At 46.0% G+C, this 17,980-nt stretch overlaps 1 protein-coding gene across 9 annotated transcripts in view; it reads right to left on the minus strand.

The window, feature by feature from the left end:
• Positions 1–7,949: 7,949 nt before the first annotated feature.
• Positions 7,950–17,980, minus strand: part of spag9b (sperm associated antigen 9b) — a 39,332-nt gene continuing 29,301 nt past the window's right edge. For 7 of the 9 annotated variants that reach the window (XM_020046546.3, XM_010895461.5, XM_010895464.5 and 4 more), the window contains 15 exons: positions 16,644–16,823; positions 16,280–16,412; positions 16,114–16,209; positions 15,841–16,008; positions 15,235–15,406; positions 14,917–15,129; positions 14,642–14,810; positions 14,075–14,203; positions 13,362–13,510; positions 12,806–12,954; positions 12,527–12,698; positions 11,842–11,961; positions 10,959–11,132; positions 10,736–10,873; positions 7,950–10,600 (listed from right to left, as the gene is read on the minus strand). In XM_020046546.3, coding sequence (XP_019902105.1) covers positions 10,479–10,600; positions 10,736–10,873; positions 10,959–11,132; positions 11,842–11,961; positions 12,527–12,698; positions 12,806–12,954; positions 13,362–13,510; positions 14,075–14,203; positions 14,642–14,810; positions 14,917–15,129; positions 15,235–15,406; positions 15,841–16,008; positions 16,114–16,209; positions 16,280–16,412; positions 16,644–16,823 — 2,284 coding nt within the window. In that variant the 3' untranslated portion in view covers positions 7,950–10,478. The other 2 variants (XM_020046547.2, XM_029120130.2) reach the window with 2 other exon arrangements.

Consider the following 17,980-nt stretch of genomic DNA (forward strand, 5'->3'; position numbering starts at 1 on the left):
AGGGAGAACACCCTCCGCTGGTGCTCCTTAGTTAGATGCTGCCTATAAGCCCTCAGTGAAGTGCTTTGATGAAATCTTAAAAGAAACCAAAGGATATAGGCTACCCAACAGTCCTGTATGCATTCATAGGTAAGGAGCATGGAGGACACTCATGTCAATCCATTGCACCAGCAGAAATCTTTTTAGTGTTAACTGTTTTTGAAATGCTAGGATGTTTGGGAAAAGTAAGCTGGATGATTAAAAACCATCATATGAAACATGTGGCGAACAGGGAACAGGATATGAAAGCCAGGTCTGTGGCACTAGCGAAACTACACCGTGTATCCTCATAGGTTTCACAAGTTTATTGGGAACTGTAATGCTGCCACACTAAATAAGGTTCTAATACCACAAAGTGTTATATATGTTGTAAAAGGTTTAGTTCTGAAAGATAAGGATCATACAATATGCTGTGACTATATCTAGTAGAAGTGTTTTTGTGAAGAAAGTTGAAAGTTGTAGGCGAGCTCCCTATAAAATTCATTGTTAATCTTCATTTTCAAGGTGCTGGCTGCAGATCAATACAAAATACAACAAATGTCCACATGTGAAAATGTATTGGGCATTACCGTGAGCCAACTATCTTGACACATCATGTGGTGAAGTGCTTCATTTGACAATCAGAACATGCCTGTCCACTTGTGGACTCGGCTACATAGACAGTTTTAATTGGCTGATAAGGATTTAGTGACTGGATATGATTATCTTCTCAGCTGGTCAGCCCCTGGTTTTGGGACTCATTTGGCCAGATGGACATGCGAGTAAAGGTAGTAATTAGCCATTTCAAACCAGTGGTTTAAACCAGTTTTAAAGGTTAAAAGGTTTAAGGTTGACTCTGAATGTTGTCACTGATCTGACTGAATTCTGCCTAAGAGGCTTCAGACTAGGAAACTGCAGTACACCACAATACCACTGGGGTGGCACCAGTTTGAGCCTGTTACACAAGAGTCTTACTAATATACACACACGCAGATTAGCTGTTGTCACACCAGAATACACAGTCACTGATCCACCCAGAGGGGGGGGGGGGTGATGGCAGGGGAGTAGCAGTGACCAAAGTGGAGAAGGGAAGAGGATTACAAGTTGGGGTCAGGTTGGGGCTTCCATCAAAGGTCAAAGGTAAGAGTGTCCTCACTGCAACACCCGGCCCAACCCAGCCCCCACCCCCTCCCCCAACAACAGCTGTGTCGTAAACAAGCACATGATCTCCCCTGCACCGGTCTGTATCAGAACATAGGTTGCAGAGCCAAAAGGGATGCAACACATTTATTTCATATATTTTCCATGAGACTGGACATGTGGTTTATTGAACCACCGAGAACTTGGTGTTTGAATTCAAAGGTTTATTTACTGTGTAACAGAAAAGGACAATATTACAGCCCTTGTGTGGAAAAGTGTGAGGCTCAGTGAAACTGTTGGTGTTACCCTGGTGTCTCATTGTCCTATATGGTTAGTGATATTTGTTTAAAATAATGTAATTTGTATTTCAATTAAATTATCTGGTCAAGTCTCCCACTGGGGGACAAAATTAAAACAAACATTCAATTTTGTAGAACCCTCCCTTTTTCCTTGCTGGGATGAGTTAATTAAGATGAATATTCACATTTTCATACCCAAATTATTTTATGAACAAGTGGACTCTATGGTCAGTCAGTTTATTTGTGACTATAAAACACGTCAATTAGTTTAAAAGCCTCTGTAAGTACAAATTGGAGGGAGGACTGGGCCTCCCAAACTTTAGATTTCACTACTAGTCTGCAAATATCTGCGCTATCAGGTTCCAGATTGATGACGTCTGGACTCTCCAACGGGCTCAGGACAGAGTTTGAGGACTGCCAAGCCTGTTCTATGGGTTCATGTCCCCTACCCACTTTAAGAAGTCACTGTATCGCTACAATATCATCATACATCCATATTTGGACAATGCTAGGCCCTAACGTATATATTGTCTATATTACACATTTCAGTTTGTTAGCCTGCCCCCCACAGAGTCTTTCAATGCAAAATGGGCACTGAGGTAGCTGTCAGACTGAGAGGATATCTGACATTCATACCTGTTCAGTCCAGATACTGTCACACACAATGGAAGATTCTACAGAGGCTACAATACTCCAAGACTAAGCCCCATAGCGTATTCCCTGACACCTCTAAAGGAGTCAAGCTGCGGAGGGCTCACTGCTTCACACGTCCTACATGGCATGGCTACTGGTCATGAACAGGCTGTGGGTTTTTTAGTTGTCCGCTTTGTCTGTCAGGCACTATGGAAAATGTTAATAGCTGTCAGATGCTTACTTCCTCTGTCAGGAGAAGGTCAACTGTGTCCAACCTGTCTCCCAAACCAAACCCACTGTATGTATGAGGAGGTCAGAGTTAAGAGGCAAAAAAAGAGATGAGCTGAGGAATCAAGTATTTGATTCCTCAGGTAAAGTATTTGAATCAAGTAAAGTATTTGTATCCTCCATTCCTCACCTCCCTCTCAAAGCACATTGGGGGAGGTGAAGGAGGGTTTCTTCCCTCAGGCTCCAATTTCTAAGAGAGGAGTGGAGGAAATAAGAATGTTGACTAAAGCACAAAGATATCTGGTAATTTGATATGACAAAAAGCATGCATCTCCATGTTTCATGTGACATTTTGAATGGCTTGTAGATGTTTTGTTGCTGCTAGATGGAGTTAAGGTCTCATTGTGCCTAGATGGACCTTTTTTTAACTGAACTTAGAGAGCTTCCAGAAAAAAAAATTCTAATATTTGAAAATGACAGAAAGAAAGAGAGAGCACACAGTTAGTTAACAGGCCTGCTAATGAGTAGAAGAAAATAAAGAAGCTTCCATCCATGCATGGCAACATATGGTCCGAGTGAGGATCAATGGCAGATATAGGCCAGCCTTAGCACAGACGCTAACACAACTAATCGGCTAACTGCCTAAGACTCTGTTACAAGCACACGTGCAAACACACCCTTACCTATATCAGTGGCAGGTATAAGCCAGGCATAACCCAGTAGCTAATCGTCTTTCCAAGATGTCCTCTTTTTTTTACACACACGAACACATTCTGAAACTGACCCAAATTCTCACGCTCTGCCAATGGGTCAGTGAACACCGACGCTAGGTTGTCATTGTGTGTGAGTTCTGTGTCTATTCTCAGGGATGACAGCCACGTTAGAACAACTGTCAATACTGCGGACTGTCACCCGAATATGCACGTTCGCTGTTCAGTCAATGAATCAATTATTGTCAGATCAATACATTTTTACTCTAGCTGCACGGCCTAAGAGGGTGTGGTATATTGCCCATATAACCCGGCTCAGCCTTTTTATGGACACATCACAATGCAAAGTGTCTTGGTCCAGCCCTTAGTTGTGGTTTATTGGCTGCTTACTACATACCCCTTACTGCATTTCTGGAGATAACATTACTAAATACAATCAGCATAATCCAAAAAACACTGCTGGTGTTAACCAAGTGTTTACATTAAAAGCAAGGGAAGATATTGTGTTAATAAAAGCATTAGTGTTTCTCTTACAGTTCGCTGCGGAGAGGAGCTGATATGTGAAATAATTAACGCCATCAAGTATTTTTGTTGTTGTTGCCGTAACTGTATTTATATTGTCTGATGGACAATATCACGGCTAGAATGCTGTTTCAGCCAGTTAACACCCAGAAATCCTGTTATCTGTTTTTTTGTTTATTGGGCATCGTGTTTTTAGGTTTCTTTACTTCTACTTTCCATTCCACATGTAACGCCTCACTTTCTCTCTGGTCCTTCCTAGAGACGTTTCCCTCCCCCTGTCCTGCAGCCGTGGTCCTCACTACGACGTGTTTCAGATGACTGGGCGTTTAGCCTCCGGACTGTGCAGGTGGTGGCCCCTCAGTCATTTCTGTGTCATTGCATTCCTCCAACCACCATCCTAACTCCATTTCTTCCCCTTTCACCTCCCCCTCTCTTCGTCCCCTCTACCATGGTCTTCCTCCTCTGTTGGCCAGGTGAGGAGCAGACGGAAGTGGGTCAGAGAAAACCTGATAACAAGGGATTGACTTACTTTTTCCTGTCGGTCGCTCTGTCCCACTTCGCCACAGGGTCAGAACCTCAGGCCTGTTAGAGGGACTAGTAACAGCTTTCGGTTCGGACAGCCATCCCTGTTAATACTGCTCCTAACCATGCCTTCCTACTTTGACATGTTTGAATATACAGTGCTTGGTTAATAGTGGTTGGTTGGAATCAAACATGCCATTCACAAACTGAAGTCAAACTGGGACCATTTGACCATTTTGTGGATGGGCTGTATTTTGTTAAAAGCCAGCACCAACAGGGCTACATTTGTTTTGAAAGTCCATGAATATGTGCTCATTGGTCAATATTAGGAATGGTAAATTGAGTGTTTTGAATCCTGGATGCTGATTGGCTAAAGGTTTTTGTACGCGAGAGCATGACAGTATGACAAAACATTTATTGTTACTGTTTTAATTGTGTTGGTAGTTAGTTTATAATAGCAATAAGGGACCTAAGGGTTTATTGCTATTATAAACTAATATGTACAATAATATGTACAATGACAACTGTCATTGTACATGACAGTTGTACAATGGCAAAGGTCTGTATCCAGGCCTTATTGCTTAATTAAACAACTTTCACAACACTCTTGGGAAATCCAAGGAGTAAACCTTAAAGTAAACCTTTGTGTTGTTAATAGGTTTAGTGCTTTTCAAACTCAATATAGCTGAAAAGGTTATGATTTGTCTGTCTGACAGATAAATTGGTCTGTTTTTTTCTGTGGGGTCATTGTGACTCAGCAGCAAATGTCAAAGCATTCTAAACATTTATCATCCACATTCAAAACAGCCAATCTAGAGCAATCTCTTTCCTCAAGCAAAATAACTTCCCATTATTTTTGGCTGTTTTACATAAAATGATAGGCTGTTCACAGTCATTTTATCTACAAGCTTCCTTTTCTGATCTTTTAATTTATGCAGATATGTTTTCATGCTTAACTCCCTCTAGTTAGGAAAATTGCAGCAGCAAGCATAAAAAAACACAAAAACACGCACATAAAGTTCATGCAGGGTTTTTACCTAGAATCTAGTCTCCTCCAATGGTCCATGTTTGTACCTAAAGATATTTGCCAAGTTCTCTCTATGACACAGTCTTTGCAAATCCCCTGGAACATATTTTGATTAATTGGAGGCGGCCTATTTGAGTGTTACAGCACTCTGCAGAGTTTCAGGGGCTGAAATTACACCTCTGGTAGCTACTCCAACCTCGTGGCTATCTCCTTAGCCACAATCAGGGAAAACATCTATTTTTAGAGTTTTAAACGTATTTGCTCAAAGGCAGGACAGAGGAAAAGACCTTGAAATAAGGACATGCCAGCTGAAATTGGATATTGACTTTAGATGTTGGCATTACTTCAAACAGACTCTGGGCAGCTTTTGTGTGCTAGTGGCCTGTTTCACAAATATCAGAGTGTATGGAAGAGGGGGTGTTCTATTTCACAAACCCAGCAGAAGCAAACGAAAGGCAAACCCAACCGAATTTCATCTGTCCATGGCATCCATTTTTAGGTCCTAATTTAGGGCAGGGTCAGCAAACACTGATTCTTTATAGAGCAGGTGAAGGATGTTTTCAACACCTGACCTAAGACACATTCCAATGTATTTATAAGAATCAATTTTATTTCTAAAATGAAAAAAAAACTGAACGTATGAGCAAATGAGCCCTGGGCAGGCAGTCTGTACGCTGCAGCTCATTCTCCCAGACACTGTCTCTAGCAGACCTTTTGATGTCTGCACACACATCCTCAGATTCACACACGCACACGCTCTGATCGCACTGGCAAATGGTGTTGGGTGACAGGGCTGGCTGTGGAGCGTCAGAGGGAGGAACACTGACATCACAGACAGACAGACAGAGCCGGTGGAAATAAGACTGCAGCTGTGTTTGCTTCCACCAGGGGGGGTTGGTGACACGGTCTGAATGCCTGATCTGATGATGACTGTGACACAGACACACAGCGCGCTGAGCGGGTGGACGTGTAGCTCACGATGAACGGATGAACGGTTCCAATATTACAGGGTGACATGTCTTATTCTGACCAGGGTACTGTTGACAGCGTAATATCTTGATGACATGAGTTATTCCTTGCAACTTTCAGCACTCACCTCGTTACACCCATCTGGTCCCACAATGTAACATACGGTCATCCCACTAACACCCACCCACACACACACACACACACACACCTCACATTCTCTGCAGCCTATAGAGAGGGTTGGTTTCATGCCCCTGGAGATATTGTCAATTTCCAGAAATAGAAAACCTAAACCCGCAGTGTTGTGGGCCCGTAGGCCCAGAGAGGCCTGAGCAGCGGGTGATGTTGTGTGCCGAGGTAGGGGCAGCCGGACATGGAGCCAGGACCCACCCAGCCTCCCTTCGAGACACCAGCTGCCTCATTACATAACCACTAAACCCTGAGTGAGTAGGAGGGAGGGGGTGGGGGGGGTGTGTGCGTGTGCGCGCGCGCGTGCGTGTGTGTGTGTACACACTACTGAAACTGGTGGTCATTTGTGGGGCAGCGTGGGCTTGCACAACCATCATTACCGGCCATCCACGTGACTTCAAGGTCACCAGCTACAGATCCTCTCACTCTGACTTCTGAAAAGGGATGTTCTGAAATCCTTATTGCGTTTATATATGTAGTGTTCTCCACTGTTTCAGCCTCAGACAATCACATGGAACACTGAAGCCATGAATAACAGTTAAAAGCCAGTGAAATGGTAAGGAGGGCTTTTTCTGCCATAGTAATGTCACCTTTCACATGACAACAGAATGTAGGCCAACGCTGACACCTGGTGGCAGGAAACATGTAAATGTTTTTCTTAGTAGGATTCTCTGTTTGGGTGAAATGGAGCCTGCAGCATTGCAGTAGGCTAAGCTACAGGTCTAGATATTATGGGGGAAAGTATTGCATACTACATTGAAATTGAGATATGGAATTGATTACAGTCTTACTGTCTGGTCTTGTAAGGTTATCAGCTATCCAGTTTCTATGGGCAGACAGATATTATTTCAGGCAACGTGAGACCGAGCTGTGCTAAATGTTGTTTTTTTGCCCAGCTTAATGCAAATCGATACTGTGGCAGAGCATTAGAGAGAGAATAAGAGCAGGCCAGAGAGAGGGTCAGTGTTTTCAGGAGTAACACTTGACCTTCACTTTGCAGTGCTTCACAGAAACAAAGGAAAAGCCACCAATGTCATTCTCCGGTGCTCTGGCTACAGCTCACATTGTCATTTTAATGTTCTACCTCACCCACAGGGAAGGGTTATCAATAGCATCATTAGCCAAGCATTTAAAAAAAGCCTACTATACCTGTATAGCATAAACTCATCTGACAGATGTCTGGCTAAATATGTATTAATAAAAATAGGGTGGTTTGAGCAGATTTATCCATGTAGCCTTTCATGTTTTATATCACTAATTGTAACTGGAAACATTCATTTATGGATTAACATCACTTTTCATAACTATGAATTTAAGCTTAATTGGAGCTGATCACAAAAGGTGAGACCATTGAGCACTTTGAAGAGGCTGAAAGGTAGAACTAGTCATCATAGTCATCAACATTTTTATTTTACAAAGTTTTTCTCCCATCCCAATTTCCTGAAGACCAATTTGAAATTGTGGCCTTTCCTTATTTCAACAATACCACAGCCCATTCCACAGGTCCAGACCATTCTCAGGGGTACAGACCATTTCCAAGGGTCCAGACCATTCCCAGGGGATTCAAACCCCCATCCTCAATGACATCTGGAGTAACTTAACCACTGCACTACCAGGGGCCAGAGAGATTCACTTCACGTCCTCATATTCAGACGTTCCTGATCTTGTCAAGACCCAAAAACAACAAGGACACAATTGTTTTCCCACACAAGTCAATTTAATTGATTGTTAAAAGAATTAGATGAATACGCTGTAGCAGTACATGGACGATGCCTGCACAGTTACCAGGGAGAACAGTAATCATAGAAAGACAAGTCAGAAGGTGGCCCTGATATAAGATCAGTTTTACACATTTCACCCCAGGAGTAATTCAGGATTCTGTGTAAATAACTGGCCCTAGATCTGTGCCTAAGGATAACTTCAATCCAGAGCACTCAGCTTCTCCCCACGGATAGTGCATAGCTCAGTAGATATTCTCTCTTCAATTAAACCACTCATGTATTGACCATTCCAATGATTTTAATAACATTCATTGTCAGAACAATAAACCCAAGCCATTTCAATGTTTCATATACATATTTATATTCATATATATATTTTCTCATTCGTATTGTACAAAGTTACATTCTGAACTGCAAAAGCTCTTTCATAGAAATAAATACTGAAATGGCTAGACTATGATATGAGGTGTCTCATCTCCTTAAGATACACACACAGACACACAGACACACACACACACACACACACCAGAATAACACACATCAGCACATCCTGCTGGTATTTAGTCAAAAGACACAGGTTCAAATGAAACCTTCCTTCTTTAGTACACCTCTTTCAACCATCCCAGCCAAAAATAGTGTACGAGATGGGGAATCAACAACGTGTCATTTAAGACCCAACCACAGAGATTAGCCTAAAAGACAAACATACAAAAAGTGAATAGTACAAATAGGCTTAAAAGTCTCCTATCAGGAGGGATCCTGTCTGGTCAGAGTTCACAGCCACCTCGCCCCCTAGTGTACAAAATGTAGAAGGAAGATGTGGCCACTAATGGTGCACAACGGAATTCGCAATAGTGTAAAACGTTTCTAGATCTGTGCCTATGGGTAACATTCACCAGGGTAAGAGAGATTCAACCAGCAGGGAAGCTGGCTATTGTACACTCTCACATCTTGGCTCTAAGAGAATGATCTTAGTTCATTTTAGAGAAGACAGCTAAAAAATACTCTATCTGTACACGGCCATATAACAAAGACTATCTGGCAAAATGTGACTGTATCTACAGAGAAATGGGTCTGAACATGCTGCTACAAGGCAGCACATTTTTATTTTGATTAATTTAAGTTATTATTCCTTTGGTAACTGGTTCTGTAACATTCTTTCACATAAGAATAAATACTCTGCTACACTTCAAAAGGTCCATAATGTAGTTCCATTTAAACAATTTTTACTTTCAAAACTAAGGCAGCCATTCATTTAGTAAAGAGTCCGCAAGCTGTAGCTGGTGGAAGAGAAGGAAGACAGGATAGCAGCCACCCGGAAACAAAAGACAGGCCCAGTTTAAACCTTAAGGACAGAGGCCCCTGTTTAAACCTTAAGGACAGAGGCCCCCGTTTAAACCTTAAGGACAGAGGCCCCCGTTTAAACCTTAAGAACAGAGGCCCCCGTTTAAACCTTAAGGACAGAGGCCCCCGTTTAAACCTTAAGGACAGAGGCCCCCGTTTAAACCTTAAGGACAGAGGCCCCCGTTTAAACCTTAAGGACAGAGGCCCCCGTTTAAACCTTAAGGACAGAGGCGCCGTTTAAACCTTAAGGACAGAGGCGCCGTTTAAACCTTAAGGACAGAGGCGCCGTTTAAACTTTGGAGTGGTCCTATTCCAAACCTTAAATTGCAAAGCTGCCTTCCTCCCTGCCTTCAGTGAGGTAATAACGACTAATCTACACATCCATCTCTACTTCCTATTTCAATCATTGCAAACATGTCAGAAATTACCCCAGGGAAGATGATCTGCCACTGTAGCTCTAGGCATGATTATCCTGTGATCTGTTAGCTTTGCCTCATAAGAAGCCCAGTCACAGAAGACAACATCCAGGTCCAGAAAACTCAGAAAACTGATTAACTGTCTTGCATACAATCAAGAGGCATGTTCTGGATTGTTCTGTAATCCATGCTTTCTTACTGGACGATTTGGGACATCATGAGATTGATTTGGTTTTTCAGTTCAAACACAGAATAACCAATAAAGTGTTCTTATTCTCATGTGTGCAAGTGTCTTGTACAGTTCTCCCCCCTGCCCATCCTGCCCTTTATTGAAACAAAGCAAAGAGGAGGCCAAAGACATTGATACCACCAATCCCTACACAGTACACGGCCAGAATTCCACAACACATCCAATGGAAAACCAATGGAAAATGGGCTAAACAATACCTAAGAAAATTAAATAAACATAAATGTTTTCCATAATAGTAATTCTAGTAATAATAATAATCAATGGAATAATAATAATGATGATGATAGAAGAGCAACAGGATGTATTGGATTTAAAATCCAATCAGTAAAATGAAATAACTGTAAAACAAAAACAGACAAACAACATTTGAGGATTCTTTTAAAATAAACATGCAGAAGGGTGAATCTGATTGGACATGTTGTTCCTGCTACAAGCAGGTCCATCTCACTCTTCTTTGTGGCAAGGTTAGAGATTAGAAGTCAGGAGTTAAAGTTCAGTCCTGACTATCCATGACCTGCCAGACAATCAGGTGACTTCTCTCAGCTTTGGCCAGGAATGGCTGGAGCTTCAGAGTGGGCTCATCTAGTGGCTCTTCACTCTCCCCAGCCTCGTCACCTACAAATGCACAGAGACAGACACGCGCAGAGACAGACAATTATTAAGCCAGTTCAATACATACAAATCCATATGTTTTCTAGCCCTACAAAATACTGAGTGTAATAGCCTGTTCTGACAGACATGTCAGCTCACCCATCCTGAAGTCTATGTAGCCCTCTCCTCCACTCATCACCAGGACAGACTTCTGTAGCAGCTGTTGAGGGTGTTCCCCTGCCCCCTTCTCACCCCCAACCTCTGCTCCTCCACCTGAACCTGATGAAATCACCTGACCTGGGGAGGGGAATGAGCTTCATCCGGTTAAATATTGGGAGGAGCAAAAGGAGAGGAACAGGGGGAGGAGCAGAAGAGGAGTTACCTGGGACCGCGGTGAAAAACTTGACAGCATCCCGGTGACCATGGAAACAGAGCTGAGCATGAGCCATGGAGCAAAATGGTACAGAGGTCCCAGCGGTAACCTTGTCACTGTTCTCATCGCTGTAGACACGGATGACTCCACCTGGTTTCCCAGGCCCCGCCGTTACCTTACTGACTGGAAACACAGTGGGATTCAACACCGTTACCTTACTGACTGGAAACACAGTGGGATTCAACATCGTTACCTTACTGACTGGAAACACAGTGGGATTCAACATCGTTACCTTACTGACTGGAAACACAGTGGGATTCAACACCGTTACCTTACTGACTGGAAACACAGTGGGATTCAACACCGTTACCTTACTGACTGGAAACACACAGGGGGATTCAACACCGTTACCTTACTGACTGGAAACACACAGGGGGATTCAACACCGTTACCTTACTGACTGGAAACACACAGTGGGATTCAACACTTACCTTACTGACTGGAAACACACAGTGGGATTCAACACCGTTACCTTACTGACTGGAAACACACAGTGGGATTCAACACCGTTACCTAACTGACTGGAAACACACAGTGGGATTCAACACTTACCTTACTGACTGGAAACACACAGTGGGATTCAACATTGTTACCTTACTGACTGGAAACACACAGTGGGATTCAACATTGTTACCTTACTGACTGGAAACACACAGTGGGATTCAACATTGTTACCTTACTGACTGGAAACACACAGTGGGATTCAACATTGTTACCTTACTGACTGGAAACACACAGGGGGATTCAATGTGGAAGAGAGAGGGAAATATACCGAGTGGGGACATAAAAGGATGCTTACTGACAGACCAACAGAAAAACAAACATAACTCACCCTTGCTGTCAGTGAGAGGTATAGAGATGATGACTCCGTTGCCTGTGCCGACCCAGAGCCGGTTACAGGACACCATAAGAGCTGTGATCCTGACAAACGAGAAGCCCAGCTTCCCCGTACCTGAGAAACAACAAATACACACACTTCAATAAAGATAAATGAATAAAGAAGGATGTTTTGGTCTGCATTTCTTGTAGGTTACTCATTTTTTGCTAATGCTATGACTACCATTCAAAATCAACTAAAATCAACAACACTTCTAATACAAGTGTTGTTTTTAAGCATTCAGGCTACTGCCAAAACACACTTCCATAATTAAGTGATACAAAGCACACTGAAAGCAGCTGCTTCCACAAAGTTGTGGTTCCTCAGCAATTTCTTTCCGATTAACTTCCGATGCTTAGGTTCATGACTCTCCAGGTCGAGCCAGGTCGCCCATTATTTTGACCACCAGGCCAATTAAGACGACAGACCACATGCCAAAGCTGCCTCAGGAACCAGATCTGAGCACAAGTGTGTCCCTCAAACACGGGACACACTGGACTCTCAGAGACAGCGGTTTCCGCCACGTCAACGAAACTCCGAACGATGGAACTCTCTGACAGAATGGGGCCAGGTCCGTGTGGACACAGTGCTGCCGTTGACCTTGGCCTGGGCGTACTGAGAGACAACACATGACGCTCACCCAGCATCTTGCTGACGTAGGGCTCTATGTCCACATCCTGGAGGTGCTGGTGTGTGTGGGCGTGGAACAGTCTCAGGGTGGAGTCCAATCGGATGGACACCCAGATCCCATCGCCGTCCCAGGCCAGCTGTCTCACCTGGCTCTCTTTACGGGGGTGAGCGTCAAACGATTTCTACGGAGGGGGGGGGGGGGGGGGGGGGGGGGGGGGAGAGAAGGAGGTTACAAATCTAATCCGTGGTCAGGCTGGATCTCTGTGTATTCAAAGAGGGTCAGGCGTACCTCGATCTTCATGGCTTTGGGCTGGACCACATAGATCTTGTTCCTGTAGCCACACCAGACCTTGTCATGGACCACGGTCATGCAGCGGATGGAGTGGTGGGGTCGGCCCAGGTCTAACAGGTGGTAGTTGGTCAGATCCCACTGGCCGTCTGGGAACAAGAAGTAAAACAGGAATCCTTTAATTCACACCCTCACATAGGATCATGGTATGACAGTACAGGATGGCTCACAAAGGCTGACCCTCAATGGGAGAGTTTCCCCTTTATCTACAAACTCCATCTACTCCTCAGTTAGATGAACCAATGTTCATTTGTTTTGGCTAACTGTAGTTAGAATAATTACTGAGGGTCTAATGGTAAAGTTAACATGTTGGTTATTCCGGTAGATGTCAGAAAACACTCGGCACTGACTCAAGAATCTTAATCTTACTTCGTTTAAGTGTACACAAAGGAGAATTGTATTCAGTCACTGGTGACGTAGATAATGACTTAGTCCTGAACGATTCCTTTGGAGACAGAGTACTATAAGACAGACATGGAAAGCGGTGGTTCCTCACCAACTCCTCTGTGGAAGATGGCCAGCGTTCCGTCAGCCAGAGCCACCAGGACCCTCCCTTTCACATGGACGATGCCCAGGATGGAGTCCTTCAGCTTGATCGAGTGGAGGCACTTCCTCCACTGAGCCACGGACGAGTGCACGTACACACTAAACCACACACACAAAGCACCGGGTTATCACACCTTAAAGCACCGGGTTATCACACACCACAACGCACTGGGTTATCACACCGGGTTATCACACACACCACAAAGCACCGGGTTATCACACCTTAAAGCACCGGGTTATCACACACCACAACGCACTGGGTTATCACACCGGGTTATCACACACACCACAAAGCACCGGGTTATCACACCTTAAAGCACCGGGTTATCACACACCACAACGCACTGGGTTATCACACCGGGTTATCACACACACCACAAAGCACCGGGTTATCACACCTTAAAGCACCGGGTTATCACACACCACAACGCACTGGGTTATCACACCGGGTTATCACACACACCACAAAGCACCGGGTTATCACACCTTAAAGCACCGGGTTATCACACACCACAACGCACTGGGTTATCACACACCACAACGCACTGGGTTATCACACCGGGTTATCACACACACCACAAAGCACCGGGTTATCACACAGACACCTTTCCGCTCTACTGGCAGCTTGGCGCTGAGTGGCAGGGGCTCGGTGGGGCGTCTCACCATCCGTTCTGTGCCCCCAGCCACATGGTAGGCAACACACTGCTCATCTTCTGGGCTTCCTCTCTCATCAGGTCCTGTTCCTCTGGGTTAGGGTTGGAGCTGACGCCATCCTTCACAAGATCGCACTCTCTGAGGGCACAAACCAGACCCTATTATCGCTGTCTGGGTGCGAGTGTGAGTATTTGTGTGTGTGTCCCAACGAGTATAGTAAAACCAGAATAAATTGGACTCATTGGGACCTCTGGCCGGCCCCCGTGAGGCAAAAGGGTTTAGGGTCAATGTCCGGCTCAGGGTTTAGGGTCAAACTTACAATTTATTTTATAGTAATAATTGGGGGTTTCTTCAAGGTCCAGGCATTGTTGGTTATGTTTAAGGTTAGGCATTACATCTAGGTAAAGTTTAGACATAAATGTTACTTTATTGAGGTTAAGGTTAGGTTTAGGGTAAGGTTTAGGGTTAAGATTAGGGCAAGGGAGCATGGAATTTCTATTTTCTGGTCCCCATGAGGGTAGCTGTACAAACTTGTGTGTGTGCGTGTGTGTGTGTGTGTGTGTGTGTGTCCCATACCTCTGTGTGTAGTTGGCTGGAGTGTCTGCCGGACCGGTGTTCTGAGCGCCCAGGGGGTCCGTGAAGACATGCTCAGTGTAAACTCCCCTCTGAGTCCTGTCATGCTCTGGGCCTGCTGGACCGGCGCTGGCCTCCGTGGCCTCCGTGGCCTCCTCCGCTGCCTTGGAGTCTACCCCAGGAGGAGATGGGTGAGGGAGGCCCAATACAGCATGAATTGTGTGTGTGTGTGTGTGTGTGTGTGTGTGTGTGTGTTGGGGGGGGGGTGGAATTCTCACCTGAATCCGTCTCGTTCTCGGCGCCTGCTGTCTGGGGCGTGGCCACAGCTCCCTCGGTAGAGCAGCCAACCACATTGATTCCTGCCAGCACTCCCGCTTCGCCCCCAGAGCCGCTACGGGTTGAGCTGGCTTCCTGGGGTCCACTCTCAGGCCCCGAGGTCTCGAGGCCATGGGGAACCTCCTCCCCTGCTGGGTAGTCTGTCTCCCTGGCACCTGACACACACAGAACATGAACACAAACAGACTCAAATCAAAAACTAATTTAGCTTTGCCTTCAGTGTTCACATGAAAGACAGGCGCAGACAGACGGTCACAGACCTGGCACACTGGCGATGCACAGGACGTGGGAGTTACAGACAAAGAAGTTCTCCAGGATGTTCCCAGGCTGGTTGGCATCGATGACGATGACCTTTGTGGTGGACTGAGTACTGGTACAGATCCAGACCAGAGAAGACAGCTCCTCATGATGACGGAGCTCCTTTTCCTGCTCCTGCTCCCACACACACACACACACACACACAGCAGCTTCACCGACTAATAAACATCCTCAACCTTCCAGGAGACAAGCGGTCCTCTCAGCATGGTCTCACTGGTTCCTTGGATAACTAGGTATCCATTTAACACCGGCTACACCAAGGAACGGTGGACTTAACCAGGCGTGGCTGACATCCTACAACGTAATGTATTCAAACTGAATATCAATTAAGGTCACCGGTTAGTTCCAAACGCCCCTTACCTGGCCATGTAGCTCTTAATTAGAAACGTCCTAATTAACTGGTGAACACTGCAGAGTACATTTCATTTACATTGTACTTTTTACGCCTCTGATTGCGCATTCAATTTCTACAGATGGCCAGGCCAGGAAGAGAAATGCTTCTGGGTTAAGAATGTGTGTGTGCGTGGGCGGGGTGTGCGCGTCAGTACCTTCAGGTCCAGGTCTAGTTTGTCCAGACTGCTCTGTGATCCCGTCTTCCTGCGAGGACTCTCAGGTCCAGGGCTGCTCAGGTCGCTGTAGAACACGCTGGCTCCCACTATGGACCCCCCGTCACGGGTCTTTCCCCCAGACAGGTTCACGCCGGCGGCACACCACAGCTACAGAGGAGGAGACACTGTAACCCTCACGCAACGAGCAGGGAGGCGTATAGAGGCAGGAGGACGCCCGCTAACGCCCGCTAACGCCCGCTAACGCGCACGCACCTTCATGGCAGCATCTTTCTCGTCCAGCGGGCGAAGGTAGACGGGTACGGGGAGATTCTTCATCTTGTTCTCGGACGTCTGACCTCCGTTGGCCACCTGTAATAGAAGGGCGCGGTCAGAACACCCGTATACAGGCAGGTCAGACAGCCTGAACGACCTCTCATACCTTGAACTTCTGTGGCAGGCTCCACCCGTAGGCCTGCACCCTGCCGTCCTCCTCCTTCTGAACGTGGGCCTTCACCTGCCTGTACTGGGCTCTCTTCTGCTCCCTACGAGACACCATGCTGCCCGCCTCCGACCTGGGGAGGGACAATCAGAGCGACTTAAGTTAGTATGTTCGTCCTGAAGGGCTACTCCAGGACTTATCTTCATCCACACAGTCAGCTGATCTCGGGTGATCTTGTGTTCATGTCCCTGTGTGCCGTTTGAAGGACGTTGCTAACTAGCACCCAGTTTGTGGGATGAGCACCACTTCCCCAGGCGCCGGGTGAAACGGGGGTGCGGTAGAAGGCGGCGCGTCCAGGACTCACTCCTCGTTGAGGAAGTCGAAGGCCTTGCTCTTGTCACTGGGCAACTGCTGCAGCGCTGCACTCCTCTTCTTCACGGTGGGCTGGACCTGGGAGGAGGGGGCGTTGTACTTCACATTCACCGGGGCAGCCTCCGATGGCTTCTTGGCCGCGCCGCCACTCGAGCTGAACAGCCGGCTGAAACTGGAGGACGGAGGGAGGGAGGGATGGAGGGATGGAGGAGGTGGAAAGAAAGAGCACACAAAGACACATATAGAAATGCGGACAGAGCAGCAGCGGGGGTCGGGCGGCAGGGTTTACAGGATGAATGATCAAGGGTCCCTCCCGAAACGCCTAGCTGGTCCCCCCTCCCACAACACACAAACACCTAGCTGGTCCCCCCTCCCACAACACACAAACGCCTAGCTGGTCCCCCCTTCCACTACACACAAACGCCTAGCTGGTCCCCCCTCCCACAACACACAAACGCCTAGCTGGTCCCCCCCTCCCACAACACACAAACGCCTAGCTGGTCCCCCCTCCCACAACACACAAACACCTAGCTGGTCCCCCCTCCCACAACACACAAACGCCTAGCTGGTCCCCCCTCCCACAACACACAAACGCCTAGCTGGTCCCCCCTCCCACAACACACAAATGCCTAGCTGGTCCCCCCTCCCACAACACACAAACGCCTAGCTGGTCCCCCCTCCCAAATCCAGAGCCATACATGGAAAACCGGCCAGATTGGAATACAGTTTTTCCCAACGGCATGATGCAAAGAAGCTTAATCCAACTGGCTAGATGAGACCTCAGACCATAAGCATGGTTTCACAGCAAGCAGGTCTCCGCTCAGTGATGTTAAAGAGGACGGGAGGGCAGGGAATGCATTGGTTAATACTGTAACGCCAACCAGGCAGTTAGTGAGTCCACAAAGAACACGACACAGACACACACTGGTGATGATTACACCAGCTACACGCAAGCCTTAAATATCAGTCAGCCAGAGTGACGTCAAACTACTTCCTGATATGTATTAACAGTGAAATATCTATACGGCCAGAAACAGATATGGCCCACAGACAACAATATATGATTCTGGAATACAACTAGACTTTTCCTGGGGTTTGCTGTAATGCTTTCTAAATAAGTTATGGGTGGTACTGGAAGAATTCTGATTTGACAGTTGAATAGCAGACATATGGAGGAAGACAAAAAAAAAAGTTTTGTCGCTAGCTTAAATGGTTCAAAGATACTGTTTTAGGGTTAATTAATGGTCATTATGAAAATGTATGCACATTTTTATTGCCGTAGTTGATAACTGATATAGCTTTTTAAGTTGGCACAGCCTAACCAATTGA

The sequence above is a fragment of the Esox lucius genome, chromosome 5 (genome assembly GCF_011004845.1).
Source record: "Esox lucius isolate fEsoLuc1 chromosome 5, fEsoLuc1.pri, whole genome shotgun sequence".
Taxonomy (NCBI): Eukaryota; Metazoa; Chordata; class Actinopteri; order Esociformes; family Esocidae; genus Esox; species Esox lucius.